At 35.7% G+C, this 17,039-nt stretch overlaps 1 protein-coding gene across 5 annotated transcripts in view; it reads left to right on the top strand.

Annotated features, from left to right (window-relative positions):
• MTERF3 (mitochondrial transcription termination factor 3) overlaps positions 1-17,039 on the top strand; it is a 66,166-nt gene that overhangs the window by 5,427 nt on the left and 43,700 nt on the right. For 3 of the 5 annotated variants that reach the window (XM_074200341.1, XM_074200340.1, XM_074200338.1), the window contains exons 2-3: positions 12,435-12,782; positions 15,812-15,973. In XM_074200341.1, the coding sequence (XP_074056442.1) occupies positions 12,455-12,782; positions 15,812-15,973 (490 nt within the window). In that variant the 5' untranslated portion in view covers positions 12,435-12,454. Of the gene's footprint in view, positions 1-1,868; positions 6,337-12,434; positions 12,783-15,811; positions 15,974-17,039 lie in introns of those variants that run through there. The other 2 variants (XM_074200339.1, XM_074200337.1) reach the window with 2 other exon arrangements.

Raw genomic sequence — 17,039 nt, 5'->3', positions numbered from 1 at the left:
TGGAGTGAAACAAGGATTTGTCCTTGCTCCCATACTTTTTTTAGCAAGGTATTTTCAGCAATGCTATCAAATTGTCTTCACTGAGGATGATCATGGCCTCAAGGTCAGCTATTGCACTGATGGCAAATTCTTCAACTTGAAAAGACTACAAGCCAAGACATAAGTAGAGGGAGTGCTGGTGCATGGTCTTCTGTTTGCAGATGATTGTGCACTCAGTGCAGCCTCTGCAACTGAGATGTAACAAAGTATAGATTGATTCTCTGCTGCTTGTGCTAATTTTGGTGTAACAATTAACACCAAGAAAACCTAGGTGCTCCATCAGCCAGAACCATACCATCCATATGTGGAACCATTGCTTACAGCAACTGGAGAAGTTTTGAGTACTGTGTGGACAAGTTTACTTAACCTTGGCAGTGTCCTTTCCAGGTAGGTACACATCAACAATGAAGTTGACATTTGCATTGCCAGAGCTAGCTCAGTATTTGGGAAACTCTGAAAGAAAGTGTGGGAGAGAAGAGATAATAGACTGACTACCAAACTTAAGAGCCATTGTGCTGACCTCATTACTCTATGCCTGTGAAACCTGGACAGTCTATCAGTGCCTTGTCAGGAAACTGAATTGCTTCCATTTAAATTGTCTTAGGAAGATTCTGAAGATCACCTGGCAAGAGAATGTACCAAACACTGAGGTCCTTTCTCGAGCTAAACTGCCCAGCATTCCAACATTACTACAGAGAGCACAACTGTGATGGGCTGGACACCATTCTAACAATATTATTCTAACAATACTGGGTGTACCCTTGCCAAAAAAAACTTTTATGGAGAACTAACATAGGGCAAGTGATTACATGGGGGTCAGAAGAAGTGATACCAAGATATCCTGAAGGTCTCATTGAAGAACTTTAAAATTGACTGTATAGTATGGGAGACACTGGCACAGGACCACCCAGCATGGTGTGCCCTGATCATCAAGGGTGCTGCACTCTATGAGGAAGGCAGAATTGAAGTAGTGCAAAGGAAGCATGACATCCATAAGTTTACAGTACCCACCCCAGGTGTTCACATGGACTATTTGTGCTCAACTTGTGGTAGAGCATTCTGAACTCATATTGGTCTGATCAACCACAGTAGGACACACTGTAATTTGTCTCAAACATAGTGATGTCATTTTGGTCTTCAGTAACAAAGGACAAGAACCAACTAATCTTGTCATAGTGCTATGACACTATACCAGTGAATAAAATTGAATCCTGCCTCATATTTATTAGCTGGCTGATGCTGGGCAAGTCACATAAATTTCTTTTGGCCTCATTTTCCACTTCTGTAAAAAGGGAATAATGGAGATTGTGAATAATCATAATAAAGAATAATAATAAGAATAAAGAATAATAATGATTAATATTGTTCTAGGGTTGTGAGTATAAAATAATATACTATGAAAAGCATCTTTCAAACCTTAAAACACTGTTAATCCTAGCTATTTATTATTATTATTATTATTAATATAATTATTATTACCCACAGTCTCCCAAAAATTCATTGCAGGAGTAGTATTCTTTACTTTCTCCTGATTTCATGAAAGTAGCAATGGGGCACAATGCATGTTAATGGTTATCTCTCTCACCTGCCATATATCTACAGTCCTCTTTCCTTTTCAAATCATCTATTTTTTTTATAACATCAGTCAACAAGTGTTTATTATTGTCCTTACTATGTCAGCTAAGCACTAAGACTAGGAAGTCAGGCTATAAACATGGTTGTTGTTCTCTAGGAGGTTACCTTGTAATGGAGAACACATGCAAATAATATACATATGAGATGTTTTCCATATAATGTAAATAATGTATAAAGTATTCTCAGATAGAATATGGAATTAGAGCTGAGTTTGAAGGAACAGGGATGCTAAGAGGTAGAGTGGTGAGCTGAGAGACAGAGTCTCAGGTTAACTGGATCATAGAATATATGCAGTGCAGTAAATGTGAAGATAATGAAAGGATAGATAGAAAGGGGTCATATTGTAAGGGACTGATCTTTTCATTGATGTTTCATTGGTATCTTTTTTTTTTTTTTGCATAAGCATAGTTTTCCCTGGTATTTTTCCCCCTCTCATAGAACTATCCTAATAAACAGTATTGAAGAAAAGGAAGGAAAAAATTAGAAAATATATTGGAAAAAGTCTGAAAATAAGTGCAAAGTGCAACACTTGAAAATCTCTTATCTCTACAAAAGGGTTGGGTGAGATGGGAATTTCATATCACCTCTTTTTTAGCCATGCTTGTTCTTTATAATTTTAAAACATTCACTTTCTCTTTTTTCTTATGTGTATGAATACTTGTTCTTTCCATTTCCATTGTGTGTATTTTTTGCCTCTGCTTACTTCACTCCATATCAGTTCATGTAGATCTTTCCATGCTTCTCCATATTGCATTTATCATTTCTTACTGTATGCTTATCTTCCCCAAGCCCTTCCAACATTGACTATTGTGTTCTTTTTGTTACTTTTGTCAATTGTGAATGAGGTAAGTGGTGTGAAATTGAAAATTTAGGGCTGTTTTGATTTATATATTTCTTAGTATCAGTGATTTAGAACATTGTTTGAAGTAGTTAATAATTTGTAATTCTTTTCAGGACTGTTTGGCCAAATCTTTTGATAACTTATCTTTTGGGGATTAGCTTTTGCTTTTATATATGTGTTTGTGTTAATTGTTTCTGATTTTTGGATATCAGGTCCTTATCAGGTAAATTTGATGTAAAGATTCACCCCCTATTGATTTCTTCTATTGTTGTGGTAGGTGCATTCCTTTTTTTTTCCATGCAAAAATTTTTCACTTTTATATAATCAAAGTTAACTGTTTTGGTCTGGTTAAGTAAATCTACTCAAAGCTGAAATGTATATGATCTGCTTTTCTTCTAATTTTGTTTAGAATAAAAATTAATATCATATCATCATATCACATATCCATTTACAGTATATTGTGGAATATAGTATAAGATGTTTGTCTAAGCCTAACTTTTTGCAGGAGATATTTTCAGTTTTCCATGTTGATTTTTTTTTTAATCTCGTAGGAAGTTCTTTCCTATAAAATACATTTTCCAGTTTTTCAAACACTGGGTTTTTGAATTCTGTTGTTTCTGATTTCTTTGTGTAATCTCTTATGTTGATCTAATCTGTTTTTTTAGCCAATACCAGAGATAATTTGAACAGACTATTGCCAAATGCTTAGAATTCTCTGGCTCCTCAACTTTACAATACAGTTTGAGGCTGGAAGTGCTATGTCTCTTCCTCATCTGTAATTTCCCTTTCTATTTTGGATATTTTTCATCTTCCAAATGAATTTTGTTTTTATTTTTTTATCAAATTTTATAAAGTATCCCTTTGATAATTTGCATAGCATTAAAAATGTAAATTAACTTTGGTAGTATCATTATTATTGACATGACTGCCATGACCATGAAATATTCTTCCAGCTATTTAAGTTGTTTTTTATTTAAGGAGAACTTCATAATTGAGTCTCTACAAATCTTTTGTGTGTTTTGGTAGATGAATCCCTTGATGCTTCATTTATTTTGTTGTTATTTGTAATGGAATTTCCCTTTCTATTATTACCTGAAGGGACCTTTAAAGGTCAAACATGGACTTTTTATATTTAATTCTAAAGGTTATAGGGTAATTTATTTATTGGGATGGGGTAGAGTGACACATTTGACCTATGCTTTAGGAAAATCACTTTGGCAGCTGGGTGAAGGATAGGTTGGAGTGGGGAAGAGATTTAGGTTAGGGAGACCAATTAGAAGTCCATTGCAATAATATATGTGAGAAATAATGACACCCTGCACAAGAGTAGTAGTGTTTGTGAATCTAGAGATTGGGATGTAAAAGAGATATTCCTGAAGGTACAAGTAACATAATTTGATATTACATTGGATATTTGAATGAAAGTTGTGGTAAGAACAACAATGAGGCTTTGAACATGGGTGGTTGGAAGGAGAGTGGTTCCCTTGACAATAATAAGAAAGTTGGGAGGCAAGGGGAGGGGGGAGATCATGTTGAGTTCCAGGAATCTCTGACACATCTAGTTTGAGATATCCAAAAGAGAATTGGGGATGTGTTTCTAGAATTCAGGACATTGGTGGACATGTAGTTACCTAAATATAATCCCTGGATAGATCATTCTGAGAATCATCTTCATAGAAAAGATGAGATCACTTAGGTGAATGAGCATAGAGAAAAAAGCAAAATGGTTCCAGGTCAGAAACTTGAGGAATATCTGTGCTTTGTAGGAGTGACATGGCTGAAGAACTAAAAAAGGAAGGAGTGAAGAAGTAGTCAGTCATTAAAAGGAGAACTAGGAAAAGAGGAGCAGCCTGAATTCCTGGAGATGAGAACAAATTCAGGAAAAAGGCTGATTGACACTCTTACTTGCTATAGAGATAACAGGATAAATGAGGACTAAGAAAAGGTTATTAGATTTTGACAATTAAGAGATTATTGGACAGAAGTTTCATTTGAATGATGGGGTTAGAAGCCAAGGTATATAGAATGATAGCTAGAAGTGATCAAGTGAGGATTTTTTTTACAAACAGGGTCTCTCTTTGACTACCAATTGTTTGGAGCTCCTTACAAAATATATGCATGGTAATTTTGTAGGGCATGGAGATCTCAGCTGGGAGGGATCAGAGAGTGCCTTGGTAGGATTTGAGCTGAACCTTCAAGGAAACCAAGATTTCAAGTAGGCAAAAGTGAGGATCTAGAGAATTCTAGGCATTTGGGAATAGTTTGTTCAAAGTAGGAGGAACAAACAGTTGATGAGATTGACTGAAATGTAGATGGGATAGGAGCAGGGAGATTGATGCACAATCACTTTGGGTTTTTGCAAGGCAAATAGAGTTAAGTGGCTTGCCCAAGTCCACACAGCTAGGTAATTATTAGGTGTCCAAGACCGGATTTGAACCCAGGTACTCCTGACTCCAAGGCCGGTGCTTAATTCACTATGCCTCCTAGCCGCCCCAGATGCACAATCACTTTGAAAGCTGTATTTGAGCTATGTGATTTTAAATGACAGAGATGTTTGTGTTTTTTCATAGAGATGGTAGAGAATCAAGAAGGCTTCTTGAGTAGGCAATGCCAGATTTTTTTGAGGAACATCATTTATTTAATATTTTATTTTACCCCAGTTACATGTAAAAACAATTTTCAACATTTATTTTTAAAACTTTGAATTGAAGAATATCATTTTGGAATGGATTGGAGAGAGAATGGACTGGATGCAGAATTACCAATTAAGAGGCTATTGTCAGTAATTCATTTGAGAAGATGGGATGAAGGACTGAACTAGTTGGTAGTTTTGTGAGTAGAGAGAAGTGGATTGAGAGATGTTTTGAAAGTAGAATTGACAATGGCAACTTATTAGATGTGGGAATGAGTAAAATAAAGAATTGAAAATGATGTCAAGATTTCAAGATGGTAATGTCTGCAAACATTTTGAATCTCATGAGCATCAAATTCTAACTAATGAGGAGGATCTAGGTAAAAACAACTCCATGTGGAAAGTAATGGAGGTGCTCTTTCCATTTTACGTAAGAATTTCAGGTAAAGAGAAGTGACATGGAAAGTTGAATAGTGATGATGCTAGGTCTAAAGGTGATGTTCTGATCTGTTTTTGTGCCTCATATACTCTTTCTCAGGGGAATGTTTTTAAATGCATAAATTTAAATACACAGGATTACAAAGCAAACCAATTATATTGAAACAAAGATGTAATTTTGTTTCCACCAAGTTCACAGAGCCTGAAATCTATTCATGGAAACTTGGGCATCTGGGGATTCAAGTTTAAGAATTCTTAATCTCATGACTTCTATCCTATATAACATCTATTCCAGACTTTTAAATATTACTTATAATGATATTTACCTAAAGCAAGGGGGGGTCAATCACCAGTAGATCAGAATCTTGTGCTAAGTATCCTAAGACAATTGTCACTTCTAGCAAGGGCTCCTCATCAGGTTTACTCAGATCAGCACCACTCACTGATAGTCTTAATCTTTGTTTTAAGAAAAAAAGTAGTTTGTACCTACAAAAAAAACTTGAGAATCTCTGATACACTGAGTACACTCTGGCTATCTTCCTTTTATGGCAACATGAATACTCAAGTCAGTACCACATTTCTGGAAAGGACTATCAATCAGTTGACCATGGCTAATTTCCCAGACCAAGTCACCCATTCATGGTCACCACTGAATGTGCTGTCTTTTTTCTTTCAGAAGTGGCAGGCCCCACAAGAAGAAGGGGTGAAAGAATCTTCCTGGCCAAGGCAACTTATCAGGCTGGCAGGAAAGGTCTCTTGCACCGAAGTGAGAGTGAAGTACACTTTAGCCCAGGATGCAGCAGTACATGCTGTGCTACACACATCAACAGCAGACCTTGGAGTCCGGGGGGGGGGGGGGGGGGGGGGGAATGAATCAGCAGCAGAGAGCTACTACTTACAAAGCTGTCAAACATTTGGTCAGAAAATTACAAAGGTCCTTTTGCTGATTATAAGTGAAGGACTCTGTTACATCATCCATATTCAGATCTGGTTTACAGTCCCAGGGTAAAGAGGAGCACTGGCACACTGGAGCTTGTGGTTGTAGAGAATCAGGGACCCTGGTTACAGTTCCAGGGTAGAAAAGGTTTTTTGTGGATGCACAAAGACCAGAGCACAGACCAGTAGAGTAATAAACACAATTCTACTAGGACTGTATCCTAAAGACATTTTTTTAAAAAGGAGGGGACCTATATATACAAAGCTATTTGTAACAGCTCTGTGGTGGCAAAGATTTAGAAATTTGAGGGCATTCCCCTCAATTGGGAAATGGCTGAACAAGTTGTGGTATATGATTGTGATGGAATACTGTCTGCTATAAGAAATGATGAGCAGGTGGATTTCAGAAAAACTGGAAAGATTTACATGAACTGATGCAAAGTGAAATAAGAGGAACTGTGAGAATATTGTTCACAGTAGCACAAGTATTGTAAGATGATCAGTTGTGAATAATGTAGTTATTCTCAGCATTACAATGAGCCAAAACAATTCTGAAGGACTTAGGATGAAAAATGCTATTCATCTCAGAGAAAGAACTAATGGAGTCTGAATGCATATTGAAGCATACTTTTTTAAACTTTATTTTTCTTTTCCTTTGTATTTGGCTTTTTTTTTTGGTCTGGCTTTTCTTTCACAACATAACTAGTATAGAAATGTTTTGCATGACTGTATATAACAACCTATGTCTAATTACTTGCCTCCTCACAGTGAAAAGAGAAGGGAGGGAGGAAGAGACAATTTAGAATGAAAAATTTTTTAAAATTATTTTTATGTAATTGGGGGAAAAGTATTAATTCAAAATTTAAAGCAAAAAGAAAGAAAAGACAAAGGACCAAAAGAACAGAACATGTAACAGTCTGATACAGGAACATGATTAGAAGGAGCCAAACTAGAGAGGCAAAACTGTCATCTGTCAAAAATTATGGGTTGTTTGGCCTTGTATATTCTGGTTGTTTTTGAGAAGAGAATGATGACTTTGCTGAAAGATGACCTCAGAACAAGCATTGGGAAACAAAGAAAGATTCAGGGGTGGAGTTTACTTTAGCCTCTGTTTTATTGTTGTGTCCAACTCTTGACAACTCTATTTGGAGTTTTCTTAGCTAAGATACTGAAGCCACTTTTGCTGTTTGCTTCTCCAGTCATTTTACAGATGAGGAAACAGAAAAACAGGGTTAAGTGACTTCTCCAAGGTCACACAGTGATTAAGTGTCTGAGACCAGATTTGAATTCAGGAAATGAGTCTTCCTGATTCCAAGCCCAAGCAATGTCTACTACAATACTTAGGGGCATACCGTGGTCTTTGGAAAACAGTAATTGGTCCATCCCATATAGATTTGTACAATTCCCCACAGAAGTAATGGTATTTGAGGATATGGAGTGTCCAGATGTCCTAGACAATGAATCCCAGCTGACTATTTTATACCAGTTATACTATCACAGTTATTTGAGGAAAATTTACATCTTATGAAAGTCCCAGGACTACAACTGAGTGATAGAGAATTTTCATATTTGGGATTTATTAGAGTAAGTTTGACCTTTCCTAAGGTAATTGCCTGGTATCAAGCAGTTAGTATCAGTATCGTCAGGAAGGTATGATTTGCTTTGATGTGTTCAGATTCATTAACAAATATCCCTGAAGTTTTCACAACGATTACAATCAGTTTCAGCATATTTAAATATTATGAGAATTTTGCAAGCTATATATACTTGACCCTGGAAATTGCATCCTTTTACTATCTATTCAGTCTTTGAAGAATCTATTATTGCTTTTCAGTCATGTTTGTCTCTTGGTTACACAAACTAGGTTTCCATGGTAAGGATACTGGGATGGTATGCCATTTCCTTCTCCAGTTCATTTTATAGATGAGGAAATGGAGGTAAACAGGGTTAAAAGATCCCAGTTCATACAGCCAGAAAATGTCTTGAGACCATCTACTGTACCACCTGATTGTCTAAAGTAGGAAAATACAGTGGACAGTTACCACAGTCAAAATTCACTGAATCTGTTCCTGAGTTGAAAGAATCAGGGTCTTATAGTAATGACCACTTGCAATTACCTGTTAGCAGATTCTAGCCACTTTGATTTTAATTTTAAAAATGTTTTAGTTTTGCCCCAGTTGTTAAGCTTTATTCCCCTTCCTCCTGTTACTCCTCAGACTGGGTGAGGGGACTTGGGGGGAGGGGGGAGAGAAAAATTCAATCCTGGATATAAAACTACTATGACCTATACCAGGAAATATTGTTCTTTTTAATATTTGTGGTGATTTCTGTTTTCTTGTTATGTTACCAAATTATATGACCCTGAACAGTAAATTGCTAAATCTTTTTTGAGTGTAGTGATCTTTCATAATTCACCCATGGGATTGAAAAGATCATATAAAGGGTCTCTATTTTCAGCAATGTGGAGAATAACCATCTATGGTTAATAGATGAATTCTGATCTATTGAGTTAAATGTTAAATGACTTGACCAAGATTATACAGCTAGAAAGTGTTAGAGGAGGAATTTGAACATAGTGCTTACAGAATATAAAAAAGAGTACTCTTTCCCCTATACCACACAGTCGGTGGACTATACATCTTAAGATCATAGTTTTGGAGCTGGAAGAAAAAGTGAATCTAGCCCTCTTCTTTTAGAAAAGAGGACATGAATCCTAACTAGGCTGTGCCTTGCCCAAGGACACTTTAGGTGGTAAGTATAAGAGAAAGGATCCAAACACTGGTCTTCTGACTCCAAAGTCATTTCCTTTAAACCATGCTGCTTCTGATGATTAGAGAGAGACAGAGAGAGAGAATAGATTATAAAAAAAATTCAAAAACTCTTGTAAAAATCCATGTAGTTGGTATCAGAAGAAAATATAAAGTGGAGGTAAATCTTTTAAATAGCTGATAAAAGTCTGACATTTAAAGTCTACAGGAAAGGGACACATAAATATATTTAAGCAGCATGTCCCAGGGATAGCTAGGTGGCACAGTGAATGGAGCACCAGCCCTGGATTCGGGAGTTACCTGAATTCAAATCCAGCCACAGACACTAATAATTACCTAGCTGTGTGGCCTTGGGCAAGCCACTTAACCCCACTGCCTTGCAAAAAAACCTAAAAAGAAAAAAAAGCATGTCCCAAAGGGGGAAAAAAACAGGCAGTGGCAATTAGATGGCTCAGTAGATAGAGCTATGAGTCTGGAGTCAGGAAGACCTAAATTCAAATCCAGCCTCAAAAACTTATTAGCTGTGTGACCCTGGGTACATCACTTAACCTCTGTTAACTTAATATGGTAGAGAAGGAAATGGCAAATTACTCTAGCATTTTTGCCAAAAAAAACCATGTGGACAGTATTGAACATTATGTAGACCATGGGATCATAATAAATAAGATGTGACTGAACATTAAAAACCCAAAGGACAAGTAGTCAAACCCTATGGAAGAAGATTTTATAAACTCTTAATAATAACTTGGAAAATGTTCAGAATTACTATTTAGAGTAAAGTAACACTGAAATCAGTTCACACTTATCAGACTAGTAAAGATGTTAGAAAATGGAAAAACTATTGAAAAGGTTATGGAAAGAAGGCTCGCTCATTCACCTTTTCAGGAAAATGATTTGAAATTATAGGAGAAAAGTTAATAAGTTGTTTGTATATTTTTGCCCAAAGAGGTCACTGCTGTGACTGTATTCCAAGAAGTATATTGAGAACAAGAAAAGATACTTCAATAGAAACAGTTTCATACTAGCATGAATTCAAAATATCAAAAAACAAGAAACAAAATGTGTCCACTGGTTAGGCAAATTGTATCACAGTGGAATTATTTTACTGTACTATATAGAAGGGAGACTATGGATTTCAGATTCCTTTAATAACTTTGTAGCCATGAGCAAGTAACTTCATCACTAAACCTCAGTGTTCTCCCCTGTCATTACTTTTGTTTCTTGACTTTGTGATCAAATTTAGATTTCATTTACTTAAAAGTATTTTTATTGTTCAAAAAAAAATACATGTGGCCTCAGGGTTTAACAGTTAACATTAAATTTTCAATCCTATGAAGAATTTAGTGAAACGTGCAAATTTATATGAAGTGATAGAGGGTAGAAAGAATAACCATCTGAAAGAAACAAAATAAACTATGAAACTTAAAATATTTATTAAGAACCTAATGTATGACAGACATTAACTATAATAATGTAAATAATATCAACAGGGAGGGGCAGCAATTCTTTAGTCACTTGGAATGATCATTTTTATGTTGTCAAAATTAAAGGACCATTATTCCTTTTTTATTAACAGATGATAAAATGGAAAATGTACTTTGTAGTGGAGTTTGGATAGTGAGAAGTATTTATGTGAAAACTATATATAAGCAATAAATCTTAAAGGTAAAAAATAAAATGAAGGTAGCTTGGGCCTTTTTTGTAGTTCCTCATTGGCCAGGAGATCCAGCAAGAAAAATGTAGAAGAAAAATTGCTAGTAGATAAATTCAAGCAGTTTTTAAGATCCTAATTTTGATTTTTTTTATGAAATCAAATGAAAATGTCAGTTCATTTCATAAGAAAAAGACTATTGTCTAGCCATGTTGACCTTCTAAATTCACAAATATCTTTTTGTTTTTTAAGTTTTTGCAAGGCAAATGGGGTTAAGTGTCTTGCCCAAGGACATACAGCTAGGTAATTATTGTGTCTGAGGCTGGATTTGAACTCAGGTACTCCTGACTCCAGGGCCAGCGCTCTATTCACTGAACCACCTAGCCATCCCCACAAATATCTTTAAAAAGCATTTATTATTCTCATAAACATCTTCTTTAGAAAAGGGAAAATTTGTTGAGGAAAGGGAAAGATAGCATCTTTCCCAATTTTGTTTTTTGTTGGAGAGAAATTTATATTTTCTAGGCTGCCAGATTCTTATTGCAGTTATTTCATTGAACTTGCTGAGTTGTGACCTTTTTTTTGTTAAAAGCTGTATTATTTTTCCACAATCAAAATTCACACCCCTCTCCCCCACTCTAGAGTGAGAGAATTCGATAGAGCTGCTTTTGTTGTGATAAATTCCTGTTTTAGAAAACAGTTGTAAACTTAAAATAATCAAGTATTAGCTCAGCTCTGTGGAAAAAGGAAAAGAAAAAAGCATTCAGTGTTTTACATGCAGCCTAATGTTTTGATAGTTCATATCAGGCAGAGATGATTTTGTTTTGTTTTAACAGCTTTTATAGTCCATAAAACACATTTCCATAATACAGTGGTATTCGGGTTCACAATCTGCTGCTCAAAGATTGAATTTCAGTGCACTAAATTTTTCTTGTGTTCCTGAAATGATTTTTTAAATTAATACAAATGTCAAATTGATAAATAAATTTGACATAATTATAGTTATTTGTTTTAAGTGTTTTTTCTCTTCCTTATGTTTTTCTCTTATATTTTGAACTTGTGTATTATGTCCTTGTCAGTCTTAGGTTCTTCATCCATCTGTACATCTGCATCCTGCAGATTCCTTCCTCTCTTTCTTTTGAAACACCTGGTTCATAACTTCTCTTCCTGCCCAAGGAAAGAACCTATATAGAACAATTTGGTACAGTGGAAACAGTTTAGAATCAGAGGATCTCAGTTCAAGTCTGTCTCTCAGATATGTGTAAAACTGTTAAAGTAACTTAACCTTCCTGGAGCTCAGTTTCCTCATCTGTAAAATGAAGGGCCTGAACTTGGATTCCTTTCTAGCTCTTGATCTGTAGTCACTTTTTTTATACTTATTGAAGGGATCATTTTTAATGAGGACTTTTTTTTTGCATTCCATATGTTGTCTTGTTTAAATATGTTTCTTTAGCTTTTTTTAACTTCTATTTATTGTATGTCTTTTAAAAATAGATGCCAGTGTTATATGGAAAATGGCAATGTCTATTCAGCAGATACCCAAATGGTTCTACTCAATGAAAATGACAAATTTCATCACAATCACTCAAATCAGAAATCAGTTCATGTGGCCAAGGAAAACAACTCTACATGGACTTTTGGCACCGCCTTGGCAATCTTCTGACAGTTTTTCCCACTGGGGATTCAAGAACTACAGGACTTCTTCCTTATGGAATAGTTCCCAGGCTCCCAGCTCATCTAAACATGAGAATATTTCTGCAAAAGATACTCACCCTCCTTCCCTTACTGAACTACAACTCAAGACTGAAGTAACCAACTTTGATTTACAATTATCACTAGAAGGTACTTCTGAAATTTGGAACAAACTTACGTTTCTGAATTAATTTAGGTTGGACCATCTAGTCTGTTGGTATTAACCTAGACTACTTCTTTATATTAATAATCTATATTATGCTAGTATAATATATTCTATATTATACTAATATAGATTAATAATCTATATATGCTATATTATACTAATATAGATTAATAATCTATATTATACTAGTAGTAGAAAGTAACGGACTTTATACTTAGTAAAAGAAAACATCCAAAACTACTGTTACAACTAACCATAACTTTTCAATAACTAAACCATTATGGAATGAATTTTTAAAATTTTGTATTTGTTTACAAGACTACTTTTGATCTACTTTATAGTAATATTTACAACTTCTTTTTAAGTGTTTAGATTTTTAAAACTAGTCAAACTGTTTGGGTTGGGGAGTTTTGTGGAAGATGGTTTGCAATTCTTGTAATTTAATGTTTGTATTCTTTTCTTGGTGGAAAGAGTATAAAATTTGGAATCAGAAGACCTGATTTTAGTTCTTTTTACTACATGTTTAACTTTGAACAAGTCACTTATCCTCTTTGGGGTGCAATTTTCTTATTTTAAATATGTAAGGTTTGAATTATAATAAGCTCTGAAACCCTTTTAATGTTTATAATCATGCATGAAAATAAAGGATTATGGGCTACTCTACAAGAATCTTGGCATCAACCCATTAATGACTTCTATTTATATTTAGTTGTTTAACCAGTTTTAAAATTATCTTTTACTTTGCTATCTAGTTTACATCTTTACATCTTGTCCTCATTGATAGCTTTAGAAACACAAAAAAAAATTCTCCAAAGTGAGATAAGAGCTTTGGAGGTAGTACGTTTCCCCTCATCTAGAGACTTTTGAACAAAGGTTGTTTGAGTCCCTTGCTGAGAGTTATCTTGTGCAGGTTTAAGTTGGCCTTAATGGTCTCTTCTTCCTACATTTATATTGGATGATCTTTCACCTGATGGCACTTCCATACTTTGTTCAAGTCAATCTTCTTTGGAGAGAAAGCAGTATCTTTCTTCCCAAGGGGGTCCAGTTCTCTCCTGCTGGAAGAATCTCATGCCTTGTTAACCCAAGTCTTTATTGGTCTTTCTTTGCTTTCTTCTTTTTGTCCCAAACTTTTACCCTGATGAAAGTCAGGGATTCCTTATTTCCCATCAGCTCTTTTTTCTTTGTTAATAATAAGTAACATTTTGTTTTCCCTGTTTACCTGGAAGGTGGAGAGAAGCCCATTCTCTTTACAGGAAGGATATCAACCTTTACTTTGGGTATAGTTTGCAGTTGTTCATCTACGGCAGAAAAGCAAACATAAACTAGATGCAGGTCACTGCCAAGCTTTTTCTGTCCTTTATAATTGTTGGAAAGAGGAACCAGTCTTCAGTCCTCTGTCATTCTTACGGTTCTTCTTCTTCTTCTGCCATTAAGGTTGTAAAGGCAGATTTCTACTTGCTAAAGATATTGCCAGGCTTAGTCTTCCTGCATCAGATAAAATCAGGCATTATTCTCCCTGTTGGGTTCTCTTCCTGTAGTCACTAACTTCCTAGCGGGTAATGCCAGCCTTTGCTGCTGCTAAGAAGGTTTCCAGAATTTCCCTGTTTGGCAGGAACCACAGTTCTGCATAACAGCCCATTCCTATGCAGTATAGCTTAGAGATCTCCTCTCAGCAAGACTGGTCACCTTACCTGAGCTTTGACTTCATAAAATCTTGTCCAGGCCTCTTCTTGTCTTTTTTTTTGGTAAGGGTGATTGTAGCTGTGCAAAAATTCAAGCATTGAGGAAGATGACTCTTTCCTGAGGGATTTAAAAAACATTTGATAGAAGGAGCTGCCCTGAATTAGCCCTTGGAGGAAGGGAAGAACTTCAGACACAATTGGGGTGGGAAGTAGAGTGAATTTCAAGTCTGTTGAACAGTGATCAAAAATTGGTATGGGAGAGGGCAGGATAAAACAGGATCCAGAGAATAGGCTAATTTGGTTAGAATATAGACGACTTGAAAAGCTGTGGTAAGAAAGGGGCTACTCAGATAGGTTGGGGTTGAATTGTAAGAATCTTGAATACCAAAATCAAGAATTTAAATTTGATTCTTTAGGCATTGGGGAGCCACTCATGATTTTAAATAGAAAAGTCACATGATCATAGGCTTTAAGATCTATCTGGAAGGGTCCTTAGTGACTGTGTTTATCATCATAAACTAGATATATTTATGCCTGTCTTTTCAGTTTACAGATGAGAAAACTGAAGCCTAGAGAATTAGTGACTTGTCCAGGGTCCTGTGATATATAAGTGGCAGAGGTGGTATCTTTGAAACTGTTTTCCAAATACAGCACTTTTTCCATTGTACCATCCTGCCTCTCAAATATAGTGATAATTGGAAAGATAACTTGGAAAGCATCATATAGATGAATTGGAGAAGGGATTATCTTGAAGCAAGAATATCCTTAAAATAGTCTAGACAAGAAGAGATGTGATTTCTGCCAGAGTTGTTTTTGTTTTAGAGAAAGGAGGGCCTTGATAAGAGAGATTGCAGAGGCAGAAAAGTTGAATGTGTGGGAAGTGAGGGAGGAATCAAATATCACAGTTCTGGGTTTATGGGAAAGTACCATTACAGCACTGAAAATGACTTAAAACAACAACAAGCACAGTTGAATCACTTAACCTTTCAGTTCCCAGATGCTTTTTTATAACTAGAAGTTACAGAGTTGGAGATTTGCATTGATGAACAGTTTCCACACTGGAAGTCAGTCTCTCTCTCTCTCTCTCTCTCTCTCTCTCTCTCTCTCACACACACACACACACACACACAAGCACGCACACGCACACAAATATACATGGGAATGAAATCATTGATGTGAATTTGCTCTACTATTCCTTTATCTCCCCAGAAAACAGAAGTTAGTCCAATTTGTGAGAGATGTAAGCTGAGAAATAGTTTGTCTTGATCAAAAGTGTGCATACAAGAGGAATAATTTAGCTTTATCGTTTCTTTGCATATGTCTTTAATCAGAACTTCAAGAACTGGATGATTTGCCCCCAATTTCTCCACTACAGCAGATTTCTGAGGAGGATGCTATACAGATTATTGCAGAACCCCCTCTACCCCCAGCTTCCTTCACACTTAAAGACTATGTGGATCGCTCTGAGACTCTGCAGAAGTTAGTGCTCTTGGGTAAGTGGTCAGTCAGGTTTCATTTTAAGCACTTTTTATATTGCTAGCTCTGTTCTAAGACTAGACTTGAAGAGGGTTTAGCTTGGAGTCCTTGTTCTCAGAATGTTTTTAAGGTTTAGTGTGTGCTTAATAGATATTTAATGAGTATTAACACTTCTCACTTAAGGTTTGACTTCTTCAGTTATAAACAAAAATAAATTGTTGCTTAAGGGTACCAATTATACTACCATTGTGCATTTATTTCAATAATGCAGTTTGCTAGCCATTGCCTTCTCGTATCTACTTCCTCCCACAATCCTTAAGGGGAGTCTACCCAGTTTACTGGGGTCCTTCTTCTAGGTATCATGTAGATGCCAAGGTTCCACTAGGTCTGTCCTGCTGGCTTCCTTCCCTCTAGCTTCAAGGCCAGTCCACCTCCTTTTCCACTCATATCTTTAGAGTAATATCTTTTATGTTATTTTCCTGCTAGTAACCTAGCATTATAAAAATAGTGAGACTATAACTGAAACTTTGGATGATATTTGGAATGCCCTTATGCACATATCTCTAGAAGTGATTATGTCAAGTGCTAAATACAGCTGGAAAATAAATGTCTGAAGCTGAGGTGGTCAGGTAAAGTAAGTTGTTAATAAACCCTGATGGTACTACCCTAAGTAAAATTCTGCCCTTTTAACAGATTTAAGAAAGATTTTCAGGGTCTCTCTTTGTTTTAGCACAGCTAGAGTCTGACAGTTTAGATTGAATGAAATACTTTAACTTGTAGAAACTGAAGTACATTGTTGAAATTAAAGGCAGAACCCTGCTGGTGGTGACATTTAAGCTGTTATAAAGTAAATTTTACCCTTATTAATCACAGCTTTTTGAACTAGCTTCCATCTTTCTGAATAACTGTTTAAAATTGAAGGAGGGCTTTTCTGTAGCAAGAATTTGTATTTGGTATCTATTTTTGCCAAACCTTTTATTATGAAAATTGGTGAAAAAAATTGTAAAAGAATACAGTTGAGAGAAAAAGGGATAACTCACAATCCAATTGCTATAGAATACAACCCAACAGATTTCCTTTTTG

Source organism: Macrotis lagotis, chromosome X, assembly GCF_037893015.1.
Source record: "Macrotis lagotis isolate mMagLag1 chromosome X, bilby.v1.9.chrom.fasta, whole genome shotgun sequence".
Classification (NCBI taxonomy): domain Eukaryota; kingdom Metazoa; phylum Chordata; class Mammalia; order Peramelemorphia; family Peramelidae; genus Macrotis; species Macrotis lagotis.
Note: the sequence above shows the minus strand (reverse complement) of the source record. Positions and strands in the feature narration are given on the sequence as shown.